We start from the raw sequence: 14905 nt of genomic DNA on the forward strand, positions 1-14905 counted from the left end.
ATTGCAGGGGATGCCAGAAATCTGACTTGTATCTTAGGCAGATTTCTGGGAAAATTGGTGAGCCAATCACGCAAGCAGAAAATGTTTCTGGGGTGGGGTCAGTATACATTCTGTGTACAGAACACCTGCAGGTAGCCATATTGCATTGCAATTTTCGAAAATATAACAGCTGCGGATTGAAAAGGAAAGGTAATTTTTAATAACATTCAATTGCAATATGATTTGTGTTGCAATTGTATACGCTATATTTGTTTTTCTTTATTTGCTATTTTTTTTTTCACCTAGAAAGTGGAGTTACCCTTTAATGTTATCCCTTTAACCACTTCCGCTCCGGAAGGTTTTAACCCCTTAATGACTAGGCCATTTTTTTCGATTCGGCACTGCGTTAATGTAACGAAAAATTACGTGGTCATGCGACGCTGTACCCAAATACAATTTGATGTACTTTTTTTACCCACAAATAGAGCTTTCTATTGGTGGTATTTGATCACCTCTGCGGTTTTTAGATTTTGCGCTATAAACAAAAAAAGAGCGATTCATTTTGAAAAAAAAAAACACTATTTTTTACTTTCTGCTATAAAACGTTCCCAAACATGTTTAAAAAAAAATCAAATTTTTTTATAATTTTATGCCAATTTGTATTCTGCTACATATTTTTGGTAAAAAAAAAAATCCCAAAAAGCATAATTTATTTGATTTGTGCAAACGTTGTAGCGTTTACAAACTACAGGATAGATTTATGGACTTTTTTTTTAATTTTTTTTTTTTTTTTTTTTTTTAGTAATGGTGGCGATCAGCGATTTTTAGTGGGACTGTGACATTGCAGCAGACAGATCGGACCCCTAACTGACATTTTTGACACCTTTTTGGGGACCAGTGACATTAATACAGTAATCAGTGCTAAATAATATGCACTGTTACTGTATAAATGACACTGGCAGGGAAGGGGTGTTCAAAGGGGTAAATGTATGCCTAACTGTGCTTATGGACTGTGGGGGGACTCTCTGACAGGCACAGAGAGGTTGGGGTTTCAGCTGAAACTCCTGATCTCTCTCTACCTGTGTGACAGAAGACTCGCCTGCTTTGTTTACATAAGCAGGCGGGTCTTCTGTCAGTTTCTATGACAATTGCCGGAGGCCTGCAGCGATCGCCGCCGCTCCTCCCGCAGCCGCCTCCCGCTGTGTTTAGAAGCGCAGCTCCGGCTCGAGACCGCATGCACAAAATCATGTAGATCTATGTGACTTTGCGCAGCTGAGCCGCCCTGCCGCAGTATATCTGCATGGGGCAGTCGGCAAGCAGATAATGAAAGCAACTTACTATAAAATATTAGTATTCCCTTTGTACACAGTAGGCAGATAATGGAAATGGTACCGGAATTTACAAATAGAAAGTTTTAAGCAGGAGGGATGTTGGCAACAGCAAGCACATTGGGAGCAGTGAGAGTATTGATGTTTTCATAGTTGTGGCAAAATTTCACAAGGCCAGCCAACCAAGCTGCTGACTTTCTCCACTAGATGGCTTATTTGTCTTCCCAGCTAAAGCAGGGATATTGATTGTGGATTGACGTGTGGCCAGGATCTTGCTCAGTATTATGTGCGCTCTTTATTTTTATTTCTCTTTTCTGGTAAACTGATCAGGCATTTTGCTGAAAGTCAAGAGGTACAGTATATACAGTATGTGTTATAAAGATACCCAACATTTAGAATTGTATCAAAAGATAGGAGAGGAGCATTGACAGACGAATGCTTGAGATTTGTTTGCAACGGCCATGAGTGGATGCTGTGGAAGAACAAGGAACACCTCAAACTCCACATTTTTTTTTTTTTTTTTTTTAACACGTGGTGTAAGGCAAGGTCATACATGATTCATTATTTCTTATAAATTACGGCGGCTGGTCAGCAAGTGGTTAATTTGTTGTGTTAAATCGTAATGCAACACAAGACGCATTTAAATGCATTTTGTGTGCATATTTCCAATGGTTTCTTCCTTTTTCATTTTTTTAATTTCTTGTCTTCGTTTTGTGTGTTTTCTGTTTATTTCACATCTTACATTTTTAGAGTTATTTGAATGTATTTCTACGTGTTGTCATTAACTTTGTTGTAAAGCATTTTTATTTACTAAAACACACAAAAGATGCATTTTGTTTTTCCAAAAATGCAATGCACTGCTATCGAACACGCCAATATGAGGTACTTCATAGAATATAATAGGTAATTAGTTCTTATGTGCTTGTATTACACCAAAAAAAAAAAAACACAATGGTGTGAATAGGCCCTATTGTAAAGAAAAGTGAGATCGGAGAATTGATTTGCTGTCTGCAAGGTGTGTGTACACCTTGAATCACAAGAATGGTTGACCCTGATCACATACTGTATATTTATCTGTTTGATTAGAGCAGCATTTCTCCACCTTGATTCAGTTGCTACACTTTTTGAAAAAGATCTTAACCCCAGGCTAAAATGTAAAAAACATAAAAATTACTTCTCAATGGGATACCTGAGCTGGGGAGTGCACACAACAATCTTGAATAAATTAACTTCACATCAGAAGTCCATCTTCACATCAGCGTTTGCCCTTCACACCAGAGTACCCCTGTTGTATTAAGGTCACCCCTTGATATCAGAGGCACCCTATCACTACAGAGTCCCCTCATCCATCTCTGATCCTGGGCAAACTGGCTCTTATGCTTGCAGTATGCAAAGGAACACAAATTGCACCCTGATTGAGAAACCCTGATCCAGAGAATGGTGTATGCCTGATACAAAAATATTTTAGAATAAAAAAAATATTGTGTGTGTATATATGTATGTGTGTGTGTGTGTGTGTGTGTTTTTATATATAATATATATATACACATGCATACATACATACACATATACGTGTGTGTGTGTATGTGTATATATATATATATATATATATATATATATACACACACACACACACACACGTGTATGTATGTATATATAAATAACACACACACATACATATATAATGTATGTGTATATACACTGTACGTGTTCACACAGAGGTAGTAAAGTCCTTGCAGCTGAGCTGCGGTTTTAGTGCCACACCCAAAACCGATCAAAAAGATGACATGCAGCCATTCAGGGCTTTACACATACCACGGTGGCAAGGCTTTGTTTCATGGCCACAGAAAAAATTCTATCCCATATTGCGTTTTGGTGCACAGTACTGTCAAATTAATTTTATTATAAGTCAATTGGGCCAAACTGCAAGCCAAACGCTTGTCTTGAGGCTGCAGCACAGGATTTACATAGCCCTAATAACATACATTTTTTTGTTCCATTCAATTGAAATGCAATTTCACTGGGAGAACTGCTATATAAATATTTCTATAAACACCACTTTTTACACTCCGAAGTGAGTTTCTGGCAGGATTACCAGGTGATAATAAAGGGAAAAAGAAAACAAAATATGGCAAGCCAAAAAATATTGCATTTTTCTTCTTGGGTTTAGATACTCTTTAATATATAGTATAAATATATATTTATTATAATTTTTTTTTTTTTTCAACTCTTAAAAACAAAATGAAAGAAAATTATTTTCTATTACAGCTATGCCCTTTCTGATGAAGCCTACCGTTCTCTGAGGGACCAGGACAAGGATCAGTGCATATTGATCACTGGGGAAAGTGGAGCAGGAAAAACAGGTATACATATACTTTTTAACAACCATTAACATCACAGCAGTACGTGGAGTGCATATATTGTGACTTTTTTCTTTTCAGTTATTAAAAAAGGGATACGTTCAGAATGAAATGTTGTGTGTATTTTCTGTCTGTACGTATTGGTAAATAGTCAAAGGACACCGCTGGTCCTATACAGAAGGTGAAAAATCATATAGCAACAGAGGGAGTCTGAACTGGCTGCTAGTCAATCAAAGGTCATCAATGCAGTGATGTCACTCTTTAACTGCAAAGAATAAACTTTATAAAGCAGGAGTGGGAGGATGGGTAAGGTAAGGGGAAGATCCCGGGGGAGCCACTATGTTTTTTAGGATTAGTACAAAATTTAGGGAGCACGCCAACAGGGGTCAGATTTGTCAGAGCCTGAGGGCAAAAAATAATCTATCCCTGGACACCATAACTTAGTGTTTTTGGGTATTTTATCTTGTATAGTAGTCTCTATGTTCATGTTAATCATGGCCTGTGTTCTATTTAGTCTCTTCATAAGGCAGAATTTTGGGGTCTTCCCGGCCTTTGCAACTGTTTAGCAGCAATGGTAATCTGCAAGAGTAATTTCAATTGTGTCATTTATGAGCTCTTCAGTGTATTGTTTTTTTTTTTTTGTTGAGAAGTGGTAAAGTAGGTTTAGGGGAGAGGGCTTTTCTAAATAGCATTACTTATATTCCAAACAGCTCTACCCAATAGGCATAATAACCAAATATGAATATTCATGCCCACTTCTCAGCAGCCAAGTCAAGAGTTTGAAGAATTATTCGCTGGAAATTTGGCTATAGGGGTGGGGACTAGATACCATCGGGAGAGCACTTTAAACAGGGTTTCCAGGGCTGCTACATTCTGCGAACAAGATTTAGTAGCCTGCCAGATGTTGGTCCACCCCTCTGGTTATGCCTATAGGACCAGGGAAGGGGATACAGCGTGGTAAACATATGGGAGTTCAAACAGGAAATGAGGCCCACCGAATTAATATCTTTCTCGCACATGTGTTCGTATAGTAGACCTTTCAAAATACCCGACCCGCAGAAGTGTTTAACCTGCAAATTTTGGACAATAGAAGGACTCATTTACTGTAATGAACAACCCAGGGTTGACAGGTCACAAAAATGTGTGAGAAGAGTTTGGCTGATTAAGATGAGAGATGGCGAATAAATGATAGTAGTGGGTGATGCTGGTAAAGCAATTTAGACTGCTGTTTTATGCAATCCCACAGTCGCAGAGATTGAAGAGTAATAGGGTTGGATACCGTAGCCCACTTTGTAGGTTTGAAACGGAGAATAATAAAAATAGTAAGGGGGTCACAATCTGCCGCTTCTAACTCCACCTACAGCGGAACTTCCTAGGTAGGGTAGTATTTGGTCAACTGGGCCTAGACCTATTGTTTGGTGTTGAAGCTAAATATAAAAATTTTAGCCTCATCTGACCTTAACACCTTTTTCCATGTGGCCTCAGACTCTTCAAAGTGCAATTAAGGAGGTCAGAGACTAAAATTTAATTATTTGGCCTCAACACCATCTGACAGAAATCCAATACAGCTTACCATCCAAAAAACACCATTCCCATAGTAAAGTATAGCGGTCCCAATATTCTGTTATGGGGGTGTTTCTCTGCAGCAGGGGCTGGAGCACTTGTCAGGATAGAAGAAAAATGGATAGGGCAAAATACCATCAAATTCTTGAAAATCTGCAGCCCTCTGTCAAAGTTTTCAATGGGAAGATGGTTTACCTTCCAACATGAAAATGACACAAAGCACACAACAAAAATGACCATAAGATGGGAGGCAATCTGGATTTCACATGGGGAAGCACTAGGTTCACCCCCATCTTATTCATTACAGTGAAATTAATTTGTAAATTGGACTTGTTCTCAGGAGTGGTACCTGTTTCTATACCTATTGGGAGGTGGGGTTATATTTAGGCAAACAGATGGCATTATAGTGACACCAGTACTGAGACGCAAGCAATGTGTATATTGCTGTACGTGTCAAGATGGAAGTTGCCCTGGAAATAAAATATTGGAAAGAAGGGGCATTCCTACAAATTAAATTAGCATGTCATTTGCTTGTTTATATCAGAATTAAAGCAGAAATCCAGATTTTTCTTCCCCAAACGGATGCATTGTGCATGTGAATAAATCACAACCCCGCTGTCAGTCTGCGTGTAACTTACCTTCTTTAGCTGTATACAGCAGGTTTCTGTGTCTGTGATATCACTGCTCTTCCTAGCTGAATTTCAAAATTCTCTGACTTCCAGTTTCTTTCTTTTTCCAGTCCTTAAACTACATGTACCATGATCCTTTGAGCCTCTGTAGTTTCAGGGCGGCTATGGGAATCACTTGTACTAGTTCTGGGAGTTGATGTGGGTAGGTTCTAGGGTTACTGTGGGTGTTTCTGGGCCTTCATGTGGGTGGTGAAAGGTGTAAATGTGTCATACCTCCTATGTCGTTTCTGTCGTGCATCATTCCAAAGAATAATGGCTTACTACAAGTCTACAGAGGAAGGGCATTGGGGGGTTATTATGAAGGGGTTTCCTTCATATATAAATTAATCACTTCACAGAAAGCAGGGCACTGGGAGGGTGGGGTCTGAGGGATGGGACTCTCCCTTATCACACTGGTTGGCATATTTAACTGGGCAGGATTGAATTCCTATTGTGATTCATTCAATCCAGCCCAGCAGCAGCAGCACAGCTAGCTTTCAGAACAGGTTGTGTATATTATATGAAAGGGTTTCCTTCTTTGAATAATGCTGTGATTTTTGAGGTGAGACGGGGGGGGGGGGGGGGGGGGGTTGGAGTCTTCCTCTAAGTGTGACTGGGTGGGATTGAATGCTAATTAGGATGCATTCAATCCCACCCACCATCAGAGCTGTGAAGGAAGTTACATCATTTGCAGAGTCTGAAAGACTGCAAAGGGGAGTGTTATAGATGGCCGTGGAAAGGACAGAGTCTATCAGAAGGAAATACAGCAGGGATCTCCAAACTACTGCCCTCCAGTTGGGGAACTACAAATCCCCATGGCCCATTGTAAAACTCTTAAATTCATTAGAAATAACTAGGCATGATGGGAATTGTAGTTTATGAACTGGAGGGCCATAGTTTGGAGACCTCTGATATACAGTGTGTCACACAATACAAAGGCACAACTAAACCCAGAATTTCAGGGGATCTGCAGATAACAGAGCAACATGGTACAGAGTTATGATCTATGCTAGGATTAATCATTCCATTCAGTTCTAGTGAAAATAAAGTTGCAATTTAGCCTTAAACTGTATTATTCCATCAATAAAAAAGAAATAAATGAATGGATTAGGTGGACCTTTACTCTTCCGCTCATGCTTTATCCATAGATAGCATTTCATTGATCAAAGCTAGTATAGCATCTATAAATGGGAAAGACTTGGAGTACATGAACCCCTGCAGCACCAAACATTATGGCTATGGGGAAGGAGGAGGGGGCACAAAACTTTGGAGTTGAAAGCAGAATAAACACAAAAGCAAACCTTATGTTGCAGCGTACCAATTGTTAGATGTGATGGTGGAATTTGTTTCCTATTTCAGGCTTGCTTTCTTCTATTTTCACCCGGTGATCCAACCAGTAAATCTCTATTTTTATGAACCGAAAGCGGTCTTTCAGTTACAAGGATGAGACAGACCATTTAACACTGGCATTGGTGCTTAAAATGATCAGATTTTATTTATGTAATCCAAAAAGGAAAAAAAACAGTTTGCTGTAACTGATTATAAAGTAATAGCTGGAATTTGGCTTCAGTTAATGTATGCTGCTGTTCAAATCTACCTCCTGTGCTTAATTATCCAGAATGGTGTCTGTATAATACAGGAGGTGTGTTACAGGCCAGATCACCAGGAGAAAACAGCCTAACAAAAGAAAACTAATGGATCCACTAGATCTAAGCTACAATATTACATTTTTGGTTTTGGATTTAATACTGGTTTAACTATGAGAGTGGGCACCAGCACAATGGACACATCACATTAAAGTAATTACCACCTTTGTGTTGATTTACTGGTTTTTGCTTTTTTACTTACCAAAGCTAAGGGATTAATTATATGTATTATCTAAAATGGACAGCCAGTATGCTGTGGTTGTGTTTTTTAAAAGTTAGGCGTGTGCCAGACATGAGGGAGGTAAAAGTGCACACAAAACTTTTAGTCTAGGCCTAGAGAAACTTAAAGTAAACAAGTCCAAGCTCGCCACACAGTCCTGATCAACGTGCACTCACATTTTGTCTTCTCTGCAGACTTTAGACAAGAACCTCACCAGTCACTCCACCCCCCATTGCTTATAAAGCTGGAATGAGTGTCAGAAAGAGGTTGCCAACCTTAAAAGGGTTGTAAATTCAGAAGGTTTTTTATCTTAATACATTCTATGCATTAAGATAAAGTCTTCTGAGTGCAGCAGACCCCTAATACTTACCTGTGCCCCCTCTATATCCAGCGATGTACACGAGTTCCTCAGACGTCCAAGACTCTCTCTCCAGATTGGCTAAGACACAGCAGCAGCACCATTGGCTCTCGCTGCTGTCAATCATACCAATTAGTAGAGAGAGGGGCCGGTACAAACGGCAGCTTTGTGTCTGAATGGATACATGGAGCTGCAGGTTGGTTCATGTGCCCCCATACCAAGCTGCTTGCTGTGGGGGCACTCGACAGGAGGGAGGAGCCAGGAGCTTAAGCCAGGAACCCGAGAAGAGGAAGATCTGGGCTGCTCTGTGCAAAACCACTGCACAGAGGAGGGAAGTATAAGGTTTGTTATTTTAATAGAAAAAACAAGACTTTAAAATCACTTTAATCACTTGCCGATCAGACGCCGTACTTTTACTGTGGCAGGTCGGCTCTTTCCTGCGAAACGATGTACCTGTACGTTGCTTTGTGAGACAGCTAGTGGGGGCGCATGTGCCCTGCTGGAGGCACGCGCCAATTGGCCACAGGGGGATCCAATCAGCGGGTCCAGCGGACGCGATGTCCACTGGGCACCCGCGATCGCTCCCCTTGGAGGCAGAACGGCTGTCTACCGATGTATACACTTGGCAGACTGCTGTTCTGTTCTGTCAGTGATAAACACAGGGATTCTGTGTTCCTCCTATTAGGAACACAGGTCTCTGTGTTCATCCAGCAAGTCCATCCCCCACACAGTTGGAAAGCATCCCCTAGGAACACACTTAACCCTTTGATTGCCACTGGTGTTAACCCCATTCCCTGCCAGTGTCAGTACAGTAACAGTGCATATTTTTAACACTGATTACTGTAATAATGTCACTGGTCCTGCCAAAAGTGTCAGTTAAGTGTCTGATCTGTCCGCCACATTGTCGCAGTCCCGCTAAAAACCACTAATCACCGTCATTACTAGTAAACAAATAAAAATGGCATAAATCTTTCCCTAGTTTGTACACACGATAGCTTTTGCGCAAACCAGTCAATATACACTTATTGGGATTGTTTTTTAACAAAAATATGTAGCAGAATACATATTGGCATAAAATGATGAAAAAATTAGATTTTTAACTTTCTTTTTTATTGGAATATTTTATAGCAGAAAGTAAAAAAAAAAATTATATATATATATATATTTAGAAATGTCGCATATTTTGGTTTATAGCGCAAAAAAAATAAAAATTGCAGAGGTGATCAAATACAACCCAAAGAAAGCTCTATTTGTGGGGAAAAAAGGATATCAATTTTATTTGGGTACAGCATTGAAGGACCATGCAATTGTCAGTTAAATCAACGCAGTAACGTATTGCAAAAAATGGCCTGGATATTAAGAGTGTAAAACCTTGTGGTTCTTAAGTGGTTAAGGCGGGTCCTCAACTTCTAGGACATTGTATCCCACTACAGTACCTCCTTCTCAAAACACCAAACCTTAAGAGCCGGTTCACATTAGCGCGACACGACTCCTTACTACTTCGGGAGGCGATTTGTCAGTCCCGTGCACCACGACTTCGGAGCGACTTGCAGGGACTTCACATAATGGAAGTCTATGCAAGTCGCTCTGAGGTCGCCCAGAAATAGTACAGGACCCTTTTTCTAAGTCGGAGCGACTTGTGTCGCTCCTATTAGAACGGGTCCTGTAGCGGTCAATGGACCGTGAGGGATCGCGACTTGTCAGGCTGACAAGTCGCCTGACAAGTCGCGCTAATGTGAACCGAGTCTTCTTAAGGATTCATGGTTTATTCCTATACCTTCTCCTGCACATTGAATGTCCTGCAAATCCTCATTTGCATTTCCTGCCACTCATTTGTTTAAAAAATAAAAAAACTGGTTAAAGTGTTATGAAATGATTTTTATGGGCAATTCATACAGGCTATGAAAAAGCAGTGGGAAAATATGTATGCAAATCTGTACAAAAAGTTCTTAGGCCATAAATCTTTATTGCTACTGCTCTTACAGTAAATACTTTAGGTTTCATTAAAATACCATGGCCCCAGAAAATTACATGATTTAAACATACAGCATTTTTGTCTACATCGCTTTCCTACATGAGTTGACATTCAGTAATGCTTATTAATCAGAAATGCCAGTTCGCACCAATGCCATACCCAGATACATGAATCACTTCCTATGATCTAAGAGGGCAAAGTTCTTATGAAACTGTTCTAAAATGCTTTTGACATCACAACCACATAAACAATCCATTCTAGAATGTTAGGGGTGGTAAGGCAATATATCATTCTACTCTGTGACGTAATGCAATCCAGAAAACTCACAGGCACCATACTACGGTATACATTTATAAAAAATTGAATAGAAATAAAATAGTGTCTTACAATGATTATTTTAATAGATGCAAAGTTTTAGCTCCCTGTTTAGGCAGCCATGTAATACTACATTTGCCTTTCCTAATCCAACAGCAAAATGAGACCTGGTACTAACATGGCAGACTTTGTTATGGCAATAAGAAAATGTTGAACCACTTGATCGGTCGAAGGTTTTACCCCCGTCATGACCAGGACATTTTTTGCTAATCAGCACTGCGCTTTTTTAACTGGCAATTGCTCGGTCATGCAACAATGTACGCAAATTACATTTATTTAAAATTTTTTGCCTCCCAAAGAAAGCTTTCTTTCCTTCCAGAAAAAAATTGGAAAGTGTTTTTCTTAGTTTCTGTTATAAAGTTTTGCAAACAAATAATCTTTCTTGATAAATCTAGGGCCAAATTTAGCCTGCTACATTTCTTTAAAAGAAACACACAAATGTCCAGGTGCATAAGCCACTGTCCTTTTCTGCAGAAAGGTCGCTGCTGTCCCAGACTCATAACCAATGAGATTAGAAGAAAAAAACAAAAAATGGGGAAAAAAGTGCTATACCAAAGCAGAGTTATGACACCAATCCTCAATGGATAAAAAACATGAACAAACCACGGCATACAGAGGCATGAGGTAGCCACATATAGCGTTGCCAACCCAAGTGGATTACCTGGAAGTGGAGGCTATATGAGTGACATGGTTACTCCAAGATGTTCGAGGATCAGCTGGACTATCTGATGGAAGGTATACACAGCCAAACTCCAAAGGGGGTCGTGTATAAACCCGATGAATCTATTGTACCGTTGGTGGAATCTTGTCTGTAGTGATGGGGCCTCCCGGGGATAACAGGGCAGATGGAAATAGCCGGGGTGCTCAGGACTGATGGCTGCTCCACAGGGGAAGCCGCTTCCTTCGCCCGCAGATGACGTCAGGAGGCTGGTGGTAGTGGATGCTGGTGGCTGCGAGCTAAGGGCAGCACTGGGATGGGATGCTATGCCAAACCAAGCTGTAGCCAGTGATGGATAAACTAAAAATAAACCAGCTGCAAAGACTACATGTTTCAGGGCATAGCCCCTTCAGGTCAAGCAATGCTAACTGACAGAGATCGAGCAATGATTTAAAAAGGAAAACCGAGGGGGGGGGGGGGGCTGAGGAAGGGTGCTACTTCTCTTTGGTAAAAGAATACCCCAAATCAGAGTATATTATTTAGTCTGTGTTAAGCCTATAGAATCTACAAACACTGGTACGTCGCTGTGCCTGGTGGAGCCGCCTACCAGCAGTATATGTACTGTTGGCAGTTGCCTAGTGGTTAACTTCTATATATGCCATCCCAATAGGATACTGCTATGAAGGGGCTGTGAGGACACTGCTATGAAGAGGTCAGATACACTGATATGAAGGGCAAACTGTGACGAAAAAGGGGGGACTGTGACATAAAGAAGGGGAAAATTGATGTAAAGGGGGACCGGGAACTGCAACATAAAAAGTGGGGTGTTTTCTTGTAATTGTCCAAAATTAAAATTTGCATTCTCAGGTGAAAATCTTTTTAATGGGTTATACCAGCCGCAACTGGACATATTTTAAAAAATGTGTTTGAGAAACAGCATAGTCTTAAGACCTGACGTCATTGTTGTGAACATGTAGCTAGGCGTGTTATTCTGTTGGTGCTCAGTGGTATGCAGTCCAGACAACATCCAGCTCTGCCCTACATTCCTTTTCTGCAACAAATATTTGCAACAGTTATATTGTTTCTAACAGGAAGCCAGTGCCTCACTATTACAGATGACTTGTTTCTGCATAGGCCCCCCTGTGAAAAAAAGTAGCAATAAAAAAGCTAAAATATATATAGTATTACATAAATTTCCTCTTTATTACTTAAGTCCCAACAAGTATGTAGGAGTTTTATACTTCTTGTCAAGTTTGCTGGCAGCATCACGCATGTTTTTTTTTTTTTTTCGTGTTTTAACTATGGTACTGTCATAGTAATGAACCACTAATGGGACATGAAGTGTTACAAAAACTTGCTAGTTCAAGTGGGGAAAAAAGTTCTCCTATACTTTTCAGCCAAGGAAGCTGCCATCTTGGCCTCTGTTTGAGCTCTAACTGCCATGGTGCTGCACATGTGAACAGTTATGACACCATCTATTTAATGGTTTCACAGTTTGGTGGGAGTGTAAGTGTTTTGAAACCATTAAATAACTAGGTTTAACAAAGTTTCTCTTAAAAAAACAAAAAAAACAAAACATGTTTTTAATAGTTTGGAGCACCTTTTAAACGTGAATGCACTGATTGTAGTCTTTTTAAAAGATTGCGCACTATGTATAGTTTTCTTTCATGGTGCCTGTCGGGGGTGTGGGGTGGGGGGGGTGTGAGACGGATTAAATTTGATTAGAGCCTGGAGATATCGGCACACCCTAATAGGTAAATCCTCAGTTTCTTGTGCATGCTGGTTGGATTAAAAGGAGGAGAAATGGGGGAGATAATTATTGGATGTGTATATACCATTATAACACCTTTACCAGTTCCCTGTAAGGAACTTAGGTGCATATTGACTATTTGTTGGCCACATCTGGTGTAGGAATATCAGGCATATGTGGTGGTGTCATTTCTGCACTTAGGAGTGATTAAAAAGTGAAGAATCTTCATACAAGTTGCTGGCTGCTACTCAACACTGGACTTATAAAATATATAGCTTTATTCACGCACTTTAGGAACTTTTTATGATTATTTATGATTGTTTCACAATAAGTGATGATTAAAAAAAAAAATGATTAGCATTTATTTGTGATTTTTTTTTTTCACTCCATGCACTTTTAGCACTTTATATATGTATTCATATCCATTATCATTCAGTCACATTGGATTACAATTTCATCTAGTACTTAATGGGGTAGCATCAATATTTTCACAGGAGTGCGGCAACACTGGTTGAATTGTTTGTAAATATGTGCTAATGGGGCATCTGTAGCATACATTCACAGGGTATGCTTCTGATTTTAGTTGCTGATCAGACCCAGATAATAGTATCAGACTATATATGTATACAGATTGCAGTATAGTTTTCCAGCTAAACCATAGTTTCACTTCTACAACATTTGGTACAGCTATAGTACAGTATAGTACGCTGTGTGAACAAGGCCTTATCAGGTTTTCTAAAATTTTAATCCTAAATACCTTTTGCACAGTTCTGCTGTGTGGGGCACGTGACCTCCCTCTGCTCTCCTTCCCCCAATCTAAGGGGAGCAGCGGGATGGGCTGAGATTACCTTCTGCCGCAAGCAAGCGGAGGAAGATCACGTGACCGCACAGCAGCACTGTGCAAGAAGGTATTTAAGACTATAATTTTAGAAAAATGTACACTACTTTATACAACAGAGGGGATGCCAGTTATTTGTATATCTTAACTGTACAGCCACAGGGAAGTGAAAGGCTTGGGGGGAAGGGGGGTGGACACTGCATACACAGCAGGATTTCAGAGGCATGTAAACTGACCACGGTATCATGGATCAGCAACCATGATTACCGTGGTCAGTACACCTACGGGGACACAAATGGGCAGGATCAATCAGGTATTTTACAACATACAATGGGACAAATGACATTGCAAAAGTGCTGTGGTTGTTTATCATGCTTTAAAGGAACATAATTTTTTTTTCTTTTTAGGGATACAACTGCTTTGATATCTGATTTCTGTGTCACCCTCTATATTTGTTCTATTGACCATTGCCAAACGTACAAAAAAATTAGAAAAAATATAATTTTGAGTAGTTTTCCAGGCAGTAATAAGAGGGGGAATTTAATAGGAACACTTGATTCGGTGAATTTCCCTTTCTGTTGTGTTGTGAAAGAGTTTTTAATCTTTTTCAACATTTTCCTAAACTGTCCAAAACATCAAAAACAAAGAAAATGTATAACACTGAAATTTGCAATTTTAAACAAGCATCTTTGAGCAAACCCTTGTCAATCATTCACATAAGGTAAGGGAACTGCTGGGAGTAGATGCATCACTTTTGTTCTAGTTGTCTTTGTTCTAGTTTTGTAAATGAGGTCTAGTAATCGTACAGAGCACATAATTAGATGCCTGCTCACAGCTATCATTAAAAAATTAAATGAAAATCAGACATAATGAAAGACCTTTAATGAAAGCAAAAACATAAACCGGCCTTATAAAATAAAATAGATTCCAGTTAGTTATGCTGAAAATGAGTGTTAATTGCCATGAAATAATGATCAGTCATTCCCTAGTAAAAGTGTCCCGGCAATAATATTAGCAGTACATCTTCATTTCATTAGAAAAAAGCTGAAACCATACTGTGAGTAGGAGACAGTCATTTCCTGTGGCTGTGGGAAAAGGCTTTCCACAATTGCATTAGATGGTATTGATTTTTTTTATAGGATGTATGCAAATTATTCTGGAGTTTCTTAATAAGTGCACTTTGGGAC

General features: G+C 39.6%; 1 protein-coding gene across 3 annotated transcripts in view; it reads left to right on the plus strand.

The window, feature by feature from the left end:
- The window catches only part of MYO1B (myosin IB), a gene marked incomplete at its 5' end in the record, with an annotated part of 358657 nt that overhangs the window by 150935 nt on the left and 192817 nt on the right, over nucleotides 1–14905 (plus strand). For all 3 annotated transcript variants that reach the window (XM_082260037.1, XM_082260038.1, XM_082260039.1), the window contains one exon: nucleotides 3576–3670. In XM_082260037.1, coding sequence (XP_082116163.1) covers nucleotides 3576–3670 — 95 coding nt within the window. The remainder of the gene's footprint in view (nucleotides 1–3575; nucleotides 3671–14905) is intronic.

Source organism: Pelophylax lessonae (assembly GCF_965119305.1).
Source record: "Pelophylax lessonae genome assembly, chromosome: 6".
Classification (NCBI taxonomy): Eukaryota; Metazoa; Chordata; class Amphibia; order Anura; family Ranidae; genus Pelophylax; species Pelophylax lessonae.